The sequence below is a fragment of the Falco cherrug genome, chromosome Z, assembly GCF_023634085.1.
Source record: "Falco cherrug isolate bFalChe1 chromosome Z, bFalChe1.pri, whole genome shotgun sequence".
NCBI classification, from domain to species: Eukaryota; Metazoa; Chordata; class Aves; order Falconiformes; family Falconidae; genus Falco; species Falco cherrug.
In genome coordinates, this window is record NC_073720.1 from 31,620,216 (window position 1) to 31,637,706 (window position 17,491).

The window sequence follows — 17,491 nt, forward strand, 5'->3', positions numbered from 1 at the left end:
TGAAATGTGCCACTGGCATTTTGTGAAATAGTTACATGCTAAAATGTACATTTGTTTTAGTATTTGCACAGTTACTTGTTCCAAATATTGTTCTGCTGGCCTTTGTGTAAACGAAGTAAATGAGAGCTCATTTGTCATTGTTTGCTTATTTGTCATTTTTCATTGTTTGTCTTATCAAACAGTGAAGTGTATTTTCTTCTTTGATTCTAGAAATTTCCATTACGGAGTTTAATACAGTACCTTTGAACTTCAGAAACAGTATTTTTAATTAATTTGAATCATACTGAAATAAGTTTAGGTTTTGAAGTGTGTTTCCATAAATACACTTCTATCATACACTGTCAAAAATAGTATTGTTACATTATGTTATTAATAGCATCCGTATTTTGCTTTCTACTTGGATGGCAGAACACTATAGCAAATAACGCTACCAGATAAAATGCAAAATGTTGCAGCTTAATATTTTTTCAAGTCCCAAAGTGGAAGAGTCTTTGTGTGTTTTGACTATTCTCAGAATTAATTATTTTAGTAACTTTGCAATATCAAGTAGATCTCTTTCTTTAACCCTTTGGTTTAACCCTTTAACCCTTAGTGATAAGAGATGATCTAGTTGCCACATTCTTTCCACTTAACAGGCAAGAATTTATTTATCAGTGATTTGCATTTGGTTATATGGCCCTTGGAAATTGTCATCGGGAGGTTTTATGTGAAACTCGCAGGCCAGATCTTACCTTCAGAAAGCATTAATATTGTAACCATTTTAATGGAGGTTTTGACCAACACATAAGAACTCTAGCTGCTTTTTAGTTCTGTTTTTTCAAACTCCCCTAAATTTGATACTTGCTTTTGTCACTAACACAACAAAAAATCCCAAAATGAACCAAACAAAAGTGTCACATCAATAGAATTTATTATGCCCTTTTGGTATTTGCTGCTGATAGAGTGCATGTTGCATCTTTGATAATACATACATCTGTTTTGTAGGTCAATTAAATGTTTTAAATGTTTTGTAAGTTTTATTAATAGGAAAAAAATCCACAGAAGTTTACAAAAAGCGACTTTCTCTGCATAACTATACTTAAAGTATTTGGTTTTGCATTATATCCCTTTGTAGGTTACTGTTACAGATTTATGAAATGAGTGTTCTGTAGAAATTATTCAACTCTTGTTTTCCTGTTTCCGTAACACCTTACAGTTGCTGCACATTGTTGAGTCTTTCATCTGCTTTTCACCATTAGCTGCCTTTTTGAACTTGTGAGTTTTTGGAAGAGTATGTTCCAAATGTGTCTTTTTTTCTCCAACAAGTGTAAAATCCAACATGTGCATTTCCTTCCCTCCTTTCCCTCTCATATACCGATTAGAGATATAGGATGAGCATTAGATTTAAAAGCTAATGAATCAAATGTGGTGGCGGTGGTGAGGATAACAATTTGCCATATAGGAGAGCTGAGATTCCTTCTTTTCAGCAGAATACAGCAATTCCTTTGAGTCTGTTAGGTTGAGAGATGCCAGAGTATAAAGGTTTGGGTGAAGATTTATTGAAGAGGCATTTTATTTATAGCATTTCTGCCCCATAAAGCTTAGATGATAAGACAATGTAGTTTTGCAGGTGAGCAGGCAGCAATGAAAAGAAAAAGATTCTTATTAAAAGTTAAAAAGAAGTCCCAAAGCAGGACTTTTTTCTGTAAGTTAGAACATAAACAAAACTGTCACCATAATAAAATGATAGATCTACAAGCTTTATCTGCTTTTATTTGGGCTGAACTCTATAACTTGCTAATTGATATGTCATCTTTACTTACAGCTCTTATTTCACACTTCAGCCAATACAACTTTAATGTCACATGACAGCAGTTTGTTTAGTCCCTGTGTGTCATATTATATCTTTCCAGATATTTTTGTCAAAGATGAGTTATTGAAATAGCACCACTCTAATGCAGGAAAGAGAAATTATTTCTGTTCTGCTGCATCACCCTCTATCTCTTTCAGCTCCAGCCTGCATTCATGTTAATCTGCTAAGATGCTCATATAAGTGTGTCTCTGGAGATTGACAGAAAGTGGAGTGAGGCAAGCATTCAGGGCTTACAAAAAAGAGCAAATGGGGTAATGAGACAAGATGTGCAGTGAAAGACATGTAAGAATAAGGCAAATATGAATTAAAGAATGGAAGTGTTTCCCTTTTTTCAGATATACTAGTAGTCTACCCTGAAAAAGATTTTGGAAGAAGTCTCATAAGGCTACTCTTGGGTTAATAAAAATGTCATTACCTTCTCTTTTACTTCATATAATATGCACTTTCAGTATTAATTTCAAACTTTTTGAAGTTTCATTTGGCCTTTCTTATTTTGAGATTTGTGTATTGAACCAGCATTTGGAGGATATAGCAGTGCTTTCTCGTGAGTATAGGAAACACACGGCATCGTCTGACAAGCTTCCTGACGTTGCACCAAATTCTTAGGTGAAGTACTGGTCTTAGTTGCTTGACAGGTGCTTTCACTGCTAAAGGGGATCCAGTTCATGTTGGGCATTACAGTCACAGCCTGATCAGTTGCTGCTTCTGTGCCTTTGTGTCTGTAAACAGGTCTTGTTTTACACTTTGATAAAAGCATGGCTGTGATCTAGTGTGTGGCCTAGAAATAGTTACTCAGCTCTGAGTAATATTAATACAAAATGCTGTAGGTAATAAACTGCACATGTATCAAATAGCGTGGTCTTTACATATATACCTGGATAGCACGAATACAAAATCTTTGTCCTTAATAAACTGAACATGAAAGATATTTTAAAAATTGTTGTAATAAACCCCAGTATGAAATTATATTTATACAAAGTGGTAGTGTTGTAAGGTTTGTTAAGTATGTTTCAAATGAGCTTAGGAAATCCTAATAAGGAAATATCTACAGGTGTTTGCATTTAAAAAAACACCCAAAACATACAGAAAGCAAGTAACAAAATACTTTAAACACTTGTATTTCTCTGAGTTTTTTTGGTAGTATTCTTGACTTGTCGCTTTTCACAGGTGGGCACATGTAATATGTGCAATTGCCATCCCAGAAGTCAAATTTGGTAATGTCGCAGAACGAACTCCGATAGACACTACCAGAATACCTTTGCAAAGATTAAAATTGGTGAGTCGTATATTCATGTATGTGTTACATATTCTTTGCTATTATGGTGTTCCAATATTTTACATATATTAAAAATCGGGATTGTGATGGTTATTGCCAGGTACAGAGCAGTAAATCATGTTTAATGCAAGAGATAAATAACCAGGGGTTTATCCAGTTGGGCTTTTTGACATATAATGGCAATTCATTAACACTGTTACTAGCTTTTGTTATTTTATTAAAAGAAGTTTGAACCTGTCCTCTCCCAAAAGAAGAATAGCAAACTTGAGCAGTGTCAGCTGTGAAAGTTTCAGTTTTGGAATTGTGTTGGTGATGAAAGTGTTGAAACCCAGACAGACTGGGAATATCACAGTGTACATGTTTGTGGGGTCTTTCTATGATGTATTTCTGCCTCAAGGAGCTATTTATGAAGGTTAAAGGATGTATGATCTGGGCTTTTTACATGAAATCTTTACCATCTGAGTGTTGAAAAATGGGCACAAAAGACATTATATTGGATGGAAAAAAGCCTCTTTCTGAGGAATTTCAGAAGCTGTTGCAAAACATAAATAAAAGTGCAGCTACTAAACAGTTGCACCCTGCGTTATGTCTAGAATAACAGTGAAGGTTGAGGTACACAAGCAGAAGATATGCATAAATGCGAAATAAGAGTATTGTCACTGCTGTGTTATGTGAGAATTAATTTGTCAGCATGTGCATCACTGTGGTGTCATCTGATAGAAAGTGATTACTAGCCCATTCAAAATCTTAGGGAAAAGATACCATAAATTTCCCAGATGTGCCCTACACTATTGCCAGAGTGGTTCTTGGTCTACCTGACCTTGTACTTGCTCGTTTTGAACTTTTCATTACATTTTTATTTTATTTAATTCATTACATTTTTGTGTGTTTTGTAGCTGTATTTCTAAATGTGGAGGTGCAACTTTGAGTGGTTTAAATTGATAGCCTGTCCTTCAAATGGTGTTCTGTTCTAAATTTTTGTTCAAAATTTTATTTTGTTTTCACATGTCTTTTTAAAAATAATGAAAACCACATTTCTGAAGGGTGTATATAACTTTTCATAAAAAGATTTCTTCCTAATCCGAAAATAAAACCAGTAGAAGCACTGAGAAATAACTTAATATTTTCATTCTTACTTTTTGAGGATCTTAAACAGTCACAGACATGTGTGTGATTGGAAATTGTTAATTCAGGGGTTGAAAACACAGAAATGTTTAATTTACCAGATGTTGAAATTAATTATCTGGACTGTCCGTGACTTCAGCTGTGTAAGAGTAATGGGAGTCTTTTAAAGAAACTTAGATTAATTTTAAATTGTTGATTATGAAGTTATGGAGCCAAAATTTGTGAAGTTACATGATTTACAATTCCTAGGTCATTTATGCTGAATATGAAGCAACTGTGTTTACTATGCTTATCAGTTTTTTGGAACTGAGAGCTTTTTCTTCTGTTCTTTCCCTCAATTGATAGAAGACTGCTTATAGTCCTTAGTGCTTTTTCAGTTCTTGAAGCCTTCTTCAATGCGAAATGACATTTAAACACTACAGATTGTATTAAGCTGTATATATCCTTTTGGTCCCCTGTGAGTCCGTGAATGTTTAGAAATACAGTACTTGCTTTCCTTAATGCTGTTTTTAAAGTAAAAGAGTTTATACGTTTGAGTGGAATTGAATGTTGTGATGAAGGAGCTCAGCTGAATACAGTAAAAAATGAGAGGCCTGGTACTTTATAACAGCCATAAATGCACTATTGCTGCAGGTAGTGGACAGCCTTACTGTGAGGCTAGGAAGCACTATAATCCTGGTTTGGCTCATTAAACCTTACTTTTCCAAGACTAAGTTTCTGACATTGAATTTGTAATGAAATAGCTAGGCTTGTACTGATTTAAGAGAAGTAGGCAGTTGGACCATTTCAAAAGGCTCAATAATGATTTAATGTCAATAGACCAATGAAATGCTGCTCCTTGGGTAAAGGGGCAGTGAAAAATCTGCTCTACAACCACCAGCAGTCTGTCTGCTTTTAAATTTGGGCTTTTGTTTCAAATAAGTTGCTGTACCTGATGGTTTTACAGTTTCTGTTTAACAGTGAACATGCTAGCTAAACTAAGTCTCCTGAATAACATTGTAATATTCTGTATTCTTTAAAAAAATATTTAATAAAAATAGATATGAGATGGAATTGTATGGATAGTTTGTAGCCTTGTGTATAAGATTCTTTTTGGTATATTATTTCTCTAGTTTTCTGAAACATGGGGTTCCTACTTCTCCAAAGAGATTGCTGTCAATAACACTGTGTATATATGCCACATCATTCTCAAAGCAAATGTGATCCTTATGTTAGTCTTTGTTTCCCGATTGTTGATGCTACTGAATAACACTTATGCTCTTATACCCACTGACATTGTGTTCTTTTGTATCAAGGGAACCCCAGGAATTATATTCAAATTAACTCTGTTTCTTTCTCTAGGAATTCTGGTCCCTTCTTCCCCCCACTTGGCCCCACTGCCATTCTTACCTTTCATTCCTCTCCATTATTGTATACTGTGTTATTTGGAGTAGACAGCTGATACCATCTGTCTTGCTGTTAACTTCTGTAAAAGCCTGCTGAGTGATTCACACTTTGACAGTAGCTCAGTGAGTCTGTGAGGAATTGATTCAGGCCAGTCTTCCCCTTTGAAATTGTGAGGATCGCCAATACTGCTTTTCATCAGCCAATTCTTGCTTCACAGCTATCCTGTTTGTTAGGTTAAGCATGTCTTTGTTCACCAGTCTCCATCATTCTAAGCCAGAGAGTATTCATTGTATAAGCAAAGGCAAGTTTTGTACATTTTTGGTATTAAGCCTTCACAAGCAATAATTTTTTAAAAAAAATAGATTTTTGAGCCTGTCTTTATAATGCTTTTTATGTTAAAGCGCAGGATAGCTAATAAATCTGGGATATCCTACTATGCCATTTCTCCTTTACAATACTTGGGAGGTGTTCTGATGATTTTTTTTTTTAATTGAGCAGAAAGCAATGGAAAACAAATACAACAGAATAGTTCACATTCTAGTGTGCAACCATACCAGAACTAGATCTTACAATGTCTTACAATGTAGAAGCAAATAGTTCTAGTTGTTTAAAACATTTCTCTTTCTATCCCCATCCTCCAGCTTCTGCCCTCTCCTCCTTTTCTCCACCACACCCCCCCGCCCCTCCCTTCACCCCTCTCTCTCTGAAATGGTAGGAAACCCATATAAGCAGAACATCTACTGTTTTCAGAGATATGTAGAGGCTGACCTGACATTTTTAGTGTAGCATCTACAAATGAGTATCAAAGGAAATACAAAGTCAATGTTTTATTTTTGACAAATAAAGTCTGTGCAAACATGAGCATATTTGTAGGCTGGTTATTATTGCTTGGCTAGTATGTATACTGATCGCTGTTAAATAGTTTTCATTCAGTAGACATTTTGGGTTGGAATCATTGTGTTTCCTGTTAATATTTCCGTTATTAAACATTCAGTATATACTCATCTGTTCCAGAGTAAAAATCAATATTTGTATTATACTTACGGTAGCTCACAGATTTAAAATTGTTTTATGAAACTATTTCATGTCTGCAAGTTAGTGAGTTTTTATAGAATGCCAAAATGTTTTCATATTTCCCTAGTTTTTTTATGTGCCAAGTTCTTTTATGTGCCATGTTCCATTATTGCTGAAAATTTTAGTGACAGTGAAATGTTCATTAAAAATTAATTCTCTTGAAAGTTGTTCTTTAATGTTAGGGGATGAAAACAGTCTAAATCAATAGTAATAGAAGATTTTGGTGCTTTGTCTTTCATAGGGGAATGCGAAAGAAAAGAATGTGATACATTCTGTGTTGAAATAAAACAGGTTGTATCATCACTTATATTTTTGGGGACTCCAGCTGACTTTAATGTGAAAGTAAAAGGCCTCCCAGGCAACCTCAGTGTAGAGTGCATCCCACAAAGACTCTATAACCTGTAGTTTCTCCACTTTACCTCTCTGTGACTATACCTTTTCTTTTTTTTTGAAACTTATGTGACTGGGAGAATGAGATTGTCCTGGTTTATTTTGTCAGAGAGTCAGGCTTTTTTCCTTTATTTTAGATTCAGCTGGGATGGTCACATCCATCAGACACTTTGAGTTCCAGTAGCCATGTGGAATGACAATTTGTGATTATCAAGCTAGGAAACAAACGTTGAATTCAGATATTTATGCACAGGTTCTAAAATTAAGTGGCTGAGGGGGATATGCCTTACCATATCATGTTTTAAAATAATATTTTACATAAGCTACAGTGTGCTAGCTGTTTTGCAGACACTTAGTTCAGATGGTCTCTGTTCCAGTGGTCTCTAATTCTAACAGACATATGAGCAAACATGAAAAGATGGGAAATGCACAAATGCCAGCTTAGGTAGGATTTAATCACAGTGAAAACATTAGGAGCAGATAAAGAGGAGGCAAAGTTGGTGAGAAGTGATGATATGGAGGGGGACCACATGCAGTTAGTCTAAAACTATATCTAGAGTTTCAGCTGGTGGCGATTTAGAACAAGCCTGTGGTTTGAAGGAGAGCTAAAGCCATGAATGAGTGTAGTGTGAGCTTCCATCCCAATACAGCTTAACAGCATCTAAGTTTACTCAAAGCAGATAAAGCTTAGGTTTCTAACTGAGCTTAGCTTTATGTATTTTATTTATTTTATTTTTGTTTTGTTCCATATGTCCTTAAGTCTCCAAGAGAAGCTTGGATGTAAACTCCTGCTTTTTGGAAATCTGTTTTCCCTGGCTATTTATTCATATGAGGCTTTGGGTCATAGAAAACGTGGATTCCTGTGTCTGTCAAAGTCAACTATAAAACTCGATTTTACTTTGGGAAGGGAAAATCTTTTCCCCAAGTACCTAGATAGTCTCTGCTTTCAAAACAGTGTTAATTACTCAGCTTTAATTATATGTATGAACTATAGCTGCATGAAAAAGTCTCTGGAGATGAAAAAAACAGACTCCTCTCACACATAAACTCAGCCTTTAAAAGAAAGAATTTGCTTGTCTATTATTCTATTTTACTAAAGCATAGGACTTAAAAATAGAATAAAATAAAAGCCCTTACTACTCTATGGACAAGGAATCCAAGACAGCAGGAATATTGAGCCTAGTATCATTTACCCTTGTTAGACATGTAATTTATAATGAACAGTAGACATTGTAAATGAGTGTTTAAACATTTCATCTTTAACAAAATAAACATTTAAATAGAATCATTAGCAGCTGTTCCTAAACCTGTATATTTAAGATGTCAATTCTAAACTAATGTTTTGAGTAGAATACATATCAACTCAAAAGCAAAGTATGTTATCTGCTTTTGGTATTTTAAATGTTTTAAAATGCTTGGGTACTGGAGTGACTGTCCTTACAGGCAGTCACTGCAATGCTGTACTGAAGCATGCACACAAGATGCCATTGTTTCTTCATCTGTAGAGTTTCCTATTATTTTTTACATTTGAAATCCTATTTCTCCAACAAAATAGAGGTAGAAAATGAGTTTTGGAATAGCTGAAGTTGCCCTGAAGGTTTTGATGACCTCAAATTTGTATTTGACAAGTGAACCGAGTATAAGCACAAGTGTACTCTGAGTGAGGAACATTATTTTGAAAAGAAATTTACACTGTGATGATGACTGATCTACAAGCCTTTCAGTATCTGGCTGAAGCCATAAAGTTCTTTTTAGAAGCCTATACAGTTTAAAATTTGCACCTGAAGGCAAATAATAGTGAGCTTGAAAGCCAAAGATTATAGTATTGAAAGGTACATCAATTCTGAAAATACAGATGTTTCTTTGTGGTATGCCACTAAAGAATGGAATCAAGGCAAAAATGTGCATGAGCTTTTAAAAGAATGAGCAAATATTCTCCTCCCTGTCATTCTATTTTAATGATATATGAAACCTAAAAAAGGATTAAAGACATTTGAGGATATTGCTTATCTTCTGTGTTCTAATTTGTAATGAAATTAATTTGTTAAACTAAGTGGGGTAGTAGAACTATTGCAGTAGTTTGTGAAAGAGTAAAGAAACACTTGTAGTGATGTATACCAGTATTGCTATGCATTTCTGTTAATACAAAGATGTATTGATTACTTTCCAACACTTCCAAAATTATTGGTGGAAGAACAGCTGAGGAGAGTCATTACACTGTAGATAAATTCACACATTAACTAACTCATTGCACACATTCACAGGCAATGGGAGCAAAGTAGACAGAAATCTTGAGACAGATTTTAAAGTATTTCCAAATTACTAGTTATGTTAATTTCATTAGCAGTTATGAAACTGTTAATGAAATAGCTTTAAACAGCACACTTTTTGATTTTAAAAGTTAAAACTAAAAATGATGCAATAGTTGATCAGTGCAATATAAAATTCATTAAAATTGTAGTAACTCATTAAAATCATGTACAAAATACGATTTAGTGTTGATGCTTTAGTTACAGCATTCATAAGATTTTTAATAAGTATGTTAGAAGAATGTACATTGCTGGCTGTATAGTACTTACTGTTACACTAATTTGCTACGATGAACAGATCCTATTGCAAACAGTTATATTTGTATCTTGCAGTGGTACCACTATCAAGTCTTATGAAAGATACCAAAATGTTAGATATGCATGACTGTAAATAATGTCTGAAGATATGGACATGTCTGTAAGAATGAAAGCAGAGTGTTTAAAATGTTAGTTAGTTCTCTGAGTATCTTTTTACTTGCACAGAGAACTATGCACAAGAAAATGATGTGGTTTTTTTCTTTTTTTCTATAAAAGTCCTTTGAAATTTGTAAAGATCTTAATAATTTATAGTTCACAATAAGATGTGTAGGTCTGACAGAGCCAGGTCTATGTTTTGCCATTCATCTCTGTCTATACAATATGTATTAGTGCGTAAGTGAGATCATGTATGAGTGGCTTTTTTGTGCCCACAAACTAATGCACAGTAATGCAATGACTGCGTAAGAAAGGTAACTTATAAGTTAAACAGGTAGATGTCCAGAGGTGAATATCATTAAAGACCTAAATTAAATATTGAGTTTTTAATTGAATAATAAGGTTGAGAGTGAAGAATAATTTCATAGATAGTATTCTACATTGTTAAGCATGGAATAGCTCTCATGGTTCTAATGATTTGATGACAGCAAAGCAGCAACTGAATAACACAAGGATTACAAGTTATCTAAGTGGTTTTACTTCCCATCAGTAAAAAATTTATAACATTCTAAATGTAAAAAAACATATATACTGCTGAAGCTATGTACTTTTATTTTGGCCTATGTTTATTTAAATCTCATGATAAAGTTTTCAAAAGTGCTTCCATGCCTAAAGATCAGAGTCAACTTTCAAATATGATTTGAACATTTGGGGACAGTAATACTTCTTATCCAAAAGAGAAAAAGGGCTTGTGATTGTATTTCATCTCAAAGCTTAATTTTTCATTGGTATTCATTTGAAAGATCTTCTAATTTGGCCAATAATATAGCAGATCCTATTGGGATCTCCTTCTGTGGTTATTCATCTGAACTTTGCACACCCTGTAGTATTTGATAATTCACTGTATGCCTTATTTTACCTTTTTGGTTATTAATACTGGTGTCACTGTGTTGCTGAGAAAAATACTACCTAATATCTGTGTAAGATTTTGAAAATACAATGATCCAGTAAGTTGTTAAGAGTTACTTTATGTTCATATATATATATATCTCCTTTATATATAAGAACTTTATGTTCTTTTATATATATATATATATAAACTATATGTTTTTTATATATATATGGGAGAGATGAACAATGGGTACTGGTGGACATCGGGATTTATTTATGAATTAACATTTAGACTGTGGGGGTTTTTGAACCTGATTTTTTTGGCTTAATTGCATATAAAATTTTTCTCTAGAAAGACATTTCTGTATGTAAAATGATATGTCACATATAAGGGGAAAGAAAAATTGTGAGAATTAAAACAGCTAGGAAAGAGGCAGAAATGTGTCTGCTGATGTAAGTATAATAAGTAGCAAGGATTAAATGTGTCCAGTGGTTGCAGAATCTAAATGATGTTTTAGGAAATGGGGAGAAAGAAAACTGATACCAGGATTGTATCTGTAAGAAGATAATTTGGAGACAGTGTAATCCAGGAAAGCTTATCTCTGATCACTACATGCACAAGCTATAAAGGCCGTTTATTGTTTTTGGTTTCCTTGTTGCTTGCATTGTTTTCGTACTGATTGAATACACAGCAAACCAAGGTATTTTTAAATGCAATTTTAAAAGAGAAAGAAGTCTTCCATAATCTTGTATCATTTCTGTGTCCAGGATAAGCTATTTTGAACTGGACCATCACTGCAATTATTACCAGTTTGATTTATAAGTTAATACACCATTAGGGTGTATTTTCAATCTTCTAGAAATGTACCTTTTTAGTATCCATAAGTCTTAGGGAGTTTTGAATAAATTTTTGTATCCTGTTGACTATTTACACATTACATAAGTAAGAATTTTAAAATTTAAAGCTGCTCAGTGGAAAAGGGCCTGGGGGTCCTGGTCGGCAGCCGGCTGGGCATGAGCCAGCAGTGTGCCCAGGTGGCCAAGGAGGCCAGCAGCACCCTGGCTTGTGTCAGGAGCAGTGTGGCCAGCAGGGCAAGGGAAGGGACTGTCCCCCTGCACTGGGCACTGGTGAGGCCACCTTTATGAGGAGCAGCTGAGGGAAGTGGGGTGATTTAACCTGAAGAAAAGGAGACGGTGGGGAGACTTTATTAATCCCTACAAATATCTGAAAGGAGGTTGTAGGCAGTTGGGGGTAGGCCTCTTCTCCCAAGTAACAAGCAATAGGACAAAAGGAAATGGCCTCAGGTTATGCCAGGCGGGGTTTAGGTTGATTATTCCTTCACTGAAAGGATTGTCAAGCACAGGAACAGGCTTCCCAGGGAAGTGGTTGAGTCACCATCCCTGGGTGTATTTAAAAGACGTGTAGATGTGGCACTTGGAGACATGGTTTAGTGGTGAACTTGGCAGTGTTAGGTTAGTGGTTGGACTCCATGATCTTAAAGGTCTTTCTCAACGTAAATGATTCTATGATTCTATAAAAAACCAATATTCCTCAACATCAGTGGGTGCTTATATATCCCTTCATTATACTTCTGTTGCTTTAAAGTCCCCACAGTTTTATGTCATCTAGACTCACAGAATCGTAGAATGCTTTGGGTTGGAAGGGACCCTTAAAGATCATCTAGTCCAAACCCCCTGCCATGGGCAGGGACATCTTTCAATAGATGAGGTTGCTCAAAGCCCCATCCGGCCTGACCTTGAACACTTCCAGTGATGAGGCACTCACAGCTTCTCTGGGCAGCCTATTCCAGTTCCTCACCACACTCATTGTAAAAAATGTCTTCCTTTTATCCATTCTAAACTTACCCTCCCTCAGTTTAAAACTGTTGCCCATTGTCCTGTCAATACAGGGCCTGGTAAAAAGTCTTTCCCTGTCTGTCTTATAAGCCCCCTTTAAATATTGAAAGGCCACAATAAGGTCTCTCCGAAGCCTCTTCTTCTCCAGGCTGAACAACCCCAACTCTCTCAGCCTTTCTTCACAGGAAAGGTGTTCCATCCATCTGATAATTTTTGTCTTGGACCTGCTGTAGCATGTCCATGTCTGCCTTGTGCTGGGGACCCCAGAGCTGGAAGCAGTACTGCAGCTGGGGCTACTCTTATAAGAGTGAAGCAGAGGGAGAAAATTCCCTCCCTCATCCCTGCAGCCCAGGATATGATTGTTTTCTGGGCTCGTTGCTGTCTCATGCCCCATTTTTCATCCACCAGTATCCTGAAGTCCTTCTACGCAGGGCTGCTTTCAATCTGTTCATCCCCCGGTGTGTATTGATACTTGAGACTGCTCCAACCCAAGTGCAGGACCTTGTTGAACTTTGTGAGGCTTACATGGGCTCACTTCTTAAGGCTGTCAGAGTCTATCTACATGGCATCCCATCCCTCTAGCGTATCAGCTGCACCACTCAGCCTGGTGTCCTCTACAAACTTTTTGAGGGTCCACTCAGTTCCACTATCTCTGTCGTGGAAGATTATGAAATAGTACTGGTCCCAGTATGGACCCTTGAGGGACACCACTCATTACTTGTTTCCACTTGGACATCGAGCCATTTACTGTAATTCTTTGGATGTGGCATCCAGCCAATTCTTTATCCATCTGATAGTCCATCCATTGAACCCATGTCTCTCCAATTTAGCAGCAAGAAGATTGTGGGGGACCATATCAAAGGCCTTACAGAAGTCTAGGTAGATGACATCTGTAGTTCTTCCCTTGTCCACTGATAGTGAAGACTACTTGATTAATGAGGCATAATTTGCCCTTGGTGAAGCCGTGCTGTCTGTCTCCAGTCACCTCTCTGTGTTCCATATATTTTGACATGTCTTCTGGGAGTCTGTGTTCTATGACATACTGGGCACTGAGGTGAGTCTGACTGGTCAGTAATTCCCAGGGTCTTCCTCTTCCTCCTTCTTAAAGAAGGGTGCAATATTCCCTTTCCTCCAGTCACTGGGGACGTTCCCTGTCTGCCATGACTTTTCAGATACTGTGGAGAGTGGCTTGGTACCTTCAGTCTATTCCCTCAGGACCCTGGGATGCATCTCATTGGGTCTCATGGCCTTATGTATATTCAGGTTCCTCAGGAGAGCTTGAACCTGGTTTTCTCTTACAGTGGGAGAGACTTCATTCCCTCGGTCCCTGCCTTGAAGTTCAAGGACTTGAGAGATGTGGGATGATTACCATTGGAAACTGAGGCAGAAAATCTGTTGAGTCCCTCAGCCTTCTCCGTATCGGTTGTCGCTAGTACTTCTGTCTCGTTTGTGGGAGCAGAGAAAAGAAGGGGTGGGTGGGTGCATTTTTCTTTAATCTTCCTTTTCTGACCAACCTTCTGACCATTCTTATTATTCTTTGCATCCCATGCCAAATTCAGCTCCAGCTGTGCCTTGGCTTTCCCAATCCTATCCCTACACATCCAGACAGTGCCCCTATATTCTTTCCAGGGTACGTGTCCCTGGTTCCAGTGCCTGTGCGTTTCCTTCTGATGCTTTAACTTGACCAGGAGGTCCTTACTCAGTCATGCTGGTCTCCTGCACTCCTTGCCTGATTGCTCACACATGGGAATTGAGAGCCCTTGGGCTGTAAGACAAATGTCCTTACGGAGCTGCCAGCTCTGTTCTGTTCCTTTATCCCTGGGGGCAGTGTCCCGGGGGGTCCCATCCTGTAATTCCCTAAACAACTGAAAGTTCACTCTCCTAAAATTCAAGGTCTTGACTCTTCACCTGGCCCGTATCCCTCGAGGTTGTGAATTTTACCAGGGAATGGTCAGTGCAGCCCAGGCTGCCACTGGTCTTGACTTCTGTAATTAGTTCATCTGTGTTGGTAAGCAACAGGTCCAGTAACACTTCTCCTATGCGGGGCTGTCTGTCACCTGGATTAAGAAATTATCTTCGATGCTCTCCAAGAGTTTTCTGGACTGCTTAGAGCTTGCTGTGCTGCTTTTCCAGCAGCTGTCAGGGTGACTGAAGTCCCCAAGCTGGATCAGAGGCTGTGAGTGTGGGGCTTCCTGCAGCTGAAGTAAGAAGTCTTCATCATCAGCGTCCTCGTGATCGGGTGGCCAGTAATAAGCACCAACCATGAAGTTCCTTTTGTTGGCTTGGCCCCTGATTTTTACTTATAAGGTCTCAACCTGTTCATTACTGTTCTTCAGAGATAGCTCTGTGCAGTCAGTCCACTCTTTTAAATAGAGGGCAACATCTCCTTCCTTGCCTGTCCTTTCTGATCATTTTGTAGCCCTTGTTTGCAGCGCTTCAGCCATGTGATTTGTCCCACCAAGTTTCAGTGACAGTGATTAGATCATAGCTTTCCAGCTGCAGAGCTGCTTCCAGCTCCTTCTGCTTGTTACTTGTGCTACCTGCTGTTTTATGGATTTGGTGTGTTTTAAGGCTAGAATGATAAGTAATTTCTAAATTAGTTATTTGGACATAATTGAGAATACTTGGAAACTCTGTTCAGTGAGAATGTTTAGCTTTCAGAGGTTAAATTTGGATGTTTAGTACTTTAAGCCACTTTTTTACTGTCATTCTCTCGTTCTCTGCCACAAGGTATTGCTATGGTGGTTCTTGGAACATTATTGTCAGAGCTGTTCCCTGAAGTGAAAAAGGTCCAGTTCAGGTTAGAAGCTTGAGTACCTGTCTATATGAACAGATATTATTTCTCCTTTAGGAAGCTGATTGCTATTTGAAATAATATTTGTAAGGAGCTGCTGGAGAAAGTAGTAAGTTGAATTGAGCAGAAAATTCTGGGGATTTGAAGTAACTCAAGTTAATGTTAATTTTAAAGAGCAGAGAATGATTGCTAAACTGCTACCATGTATTACCTTTTCCCATGAGTTAAGTAGCTCTGTGAGCTTTCTGTATATGCAGTTTCCAAGAAAAAGTATGAAGCATCTGTTAAGTTTTATTAGAGAAAAAATGGCACATGCTTTTAGAGTCTAATGATTTGTCCTCCCTTTGTTTACTGTGTAGCTCTGTTAACAGTAATTTATTTCATCCTGTGATTTTGTTTTGCATCCTGTTATTGTCAGAAGAAGGTATGGTCTCTTAGATAGTGACAGCTTGAACTATAGATGAGTGTCTTAAATTATCCCAAATGACAGAGAACAACATTTTGTCTCTAGAGGAGTGGCCTATTTTCTGCTATATACATAGTGGTGTGAGATCATTTGCTGAGCACATCCAGAATGTTTAACTGTGTGGTCTTCAGCAATGGCTATATGTTGTTTTCATTACCAGCAAGCATTACATCTGTCTTGTCAGCTCTGAACTTAAGCAGCTTACTTATTCCTTGCACCTTATCACAGCAGGGCACTTGGCAAGCTGAGAGAGTGCACTGTCCAAGTCTGACAAACATAAGTCATAAAACGATGTCAACATCATAATGATGGCACTGCAGCCTACATCATGTTCCAGTTTCTCTAGTAGCCTGTATGTTACAGAGTGACACTATATGACAGGAAGTTCTCTTGGTGGACAGCCAGTGTTATTATCTGTTTTTTCAGTAGAGAAGGTCAGGTGTCCAAAGGTGCCATAACAAAATCACACATAAATTGGTGTAAAGTCATAAAACGAGTAACGAATGTGCTAACTTCGTATTGCATACAATTTACCTTTGTGAAACTGGGCAGAGATAAAGATACATGAACATAAGTAGAGGCTGAGCAAAATATCCAAAACTGGATTTGAGAAATTATATATTCCTCTGCTTTTTGAACATTAGAGTAATAGTAGATGTGTTCTTGTACAAGTGTAACTCAACAGGGCTTTAAATAAAGAAGTCATTGCAAACAGAATCTTTGTTTTGAAGACTTTCTGGGGAATAGTTAGTACGCAGGAACTTCCAGCCTTTTGCGTGGTGTCTTGTGTTTGTCATTCATTTAATCTTTTTTAGCTATCTACCTTATCCTTTGATGTTAAGGCTATAGAAATGTTAGCCATAGAAATGACAGCTGGAGGGAGTGGAACAAATAGAAGACTCTACTTGTATTTCCTGATTCTGTATGATACTCAGCTAACCATCTGGTCCATAGCTTGTTGGTTTTCTTCTGCAATATTAAATATCAATTCCTTAATGACAGAGGAACTAGAGTCTTGCAACTAGGCAGTACTTAAATGACTTTGGAGAAATTCCAGATCTCCCTTGAGTAACAAGGCTTGAATTATGTTGCAGATGTCCACTGGCTGGAAGCCTTTTGCTTTTAGACCATCATGGAAGTGTATTTCTATCCTTGTGAGAGGTCTTTTTATAAGTGAAATCTGTTTACTGGCAAATCAGTTCTGCTGCTATAACACAACTTGCAGTGTAGACTTACCCTAGTCAGAGCTGCCCATAATATGCATTTTCTAGTTCAGCATCATAATTTCAAGACACCCCACCTATCTGAAAAATACTACGGTCACTGTGAAGGTTGCGTTTGAGATAACTATCATACAAGTCTCTTCTGCCCTTAGGAATTTTCTGTTTGCAATAATCCCATCTACTTCAACTAGTCATGGTAGAAATTATCTCATTACCGTAAGTAGAGGTTGGATAGCTTTTAAATAGAAACTGAAAATTTGCAGCTCTCTACTGGATGTGCCTTGCTAAGTTAATGGGAAACATGCTTGTAGGAGCTAAAAGTTTAGTGAATATGTCACAGAAAAGATCTGCTATCCCTTAGTTTTACTTTGAGAGTTCATTTTCCCGCATGTAAACTCACACATAGTGGCAATGCTTTTGCATGCAGATAAATG

The 17,491-nt window shown here is 37.1% G+C and overlaps 1 protein-coding gene across 3 annotated transcripts in view; it reads left to right on the forward strand.

The window, feature by feature from the left end:
- KDM4C (lysine demethylase 4C) overlaps positions 1 to 17,491 on the forward strand; it is a 298,051-nt gene that overhangs the window by 210,504 nt on the left and 70,056 nt on the right. For all 3 annotated transcript variants that reach the window (XM_055698674.1, XM_055698675.1, XM_055698676.1), the window contains exon 17: positions 3,020 to 3,128. In XM_055698674.1, coding sequence (XP_055554649.1) covers positions 3,020 to 3,128 — 109 coding nt within the window. Of the gene's footprint in view, positions 1 to 3,019; positions 3,129 to 17,491 lie in introns of those variants that run through there.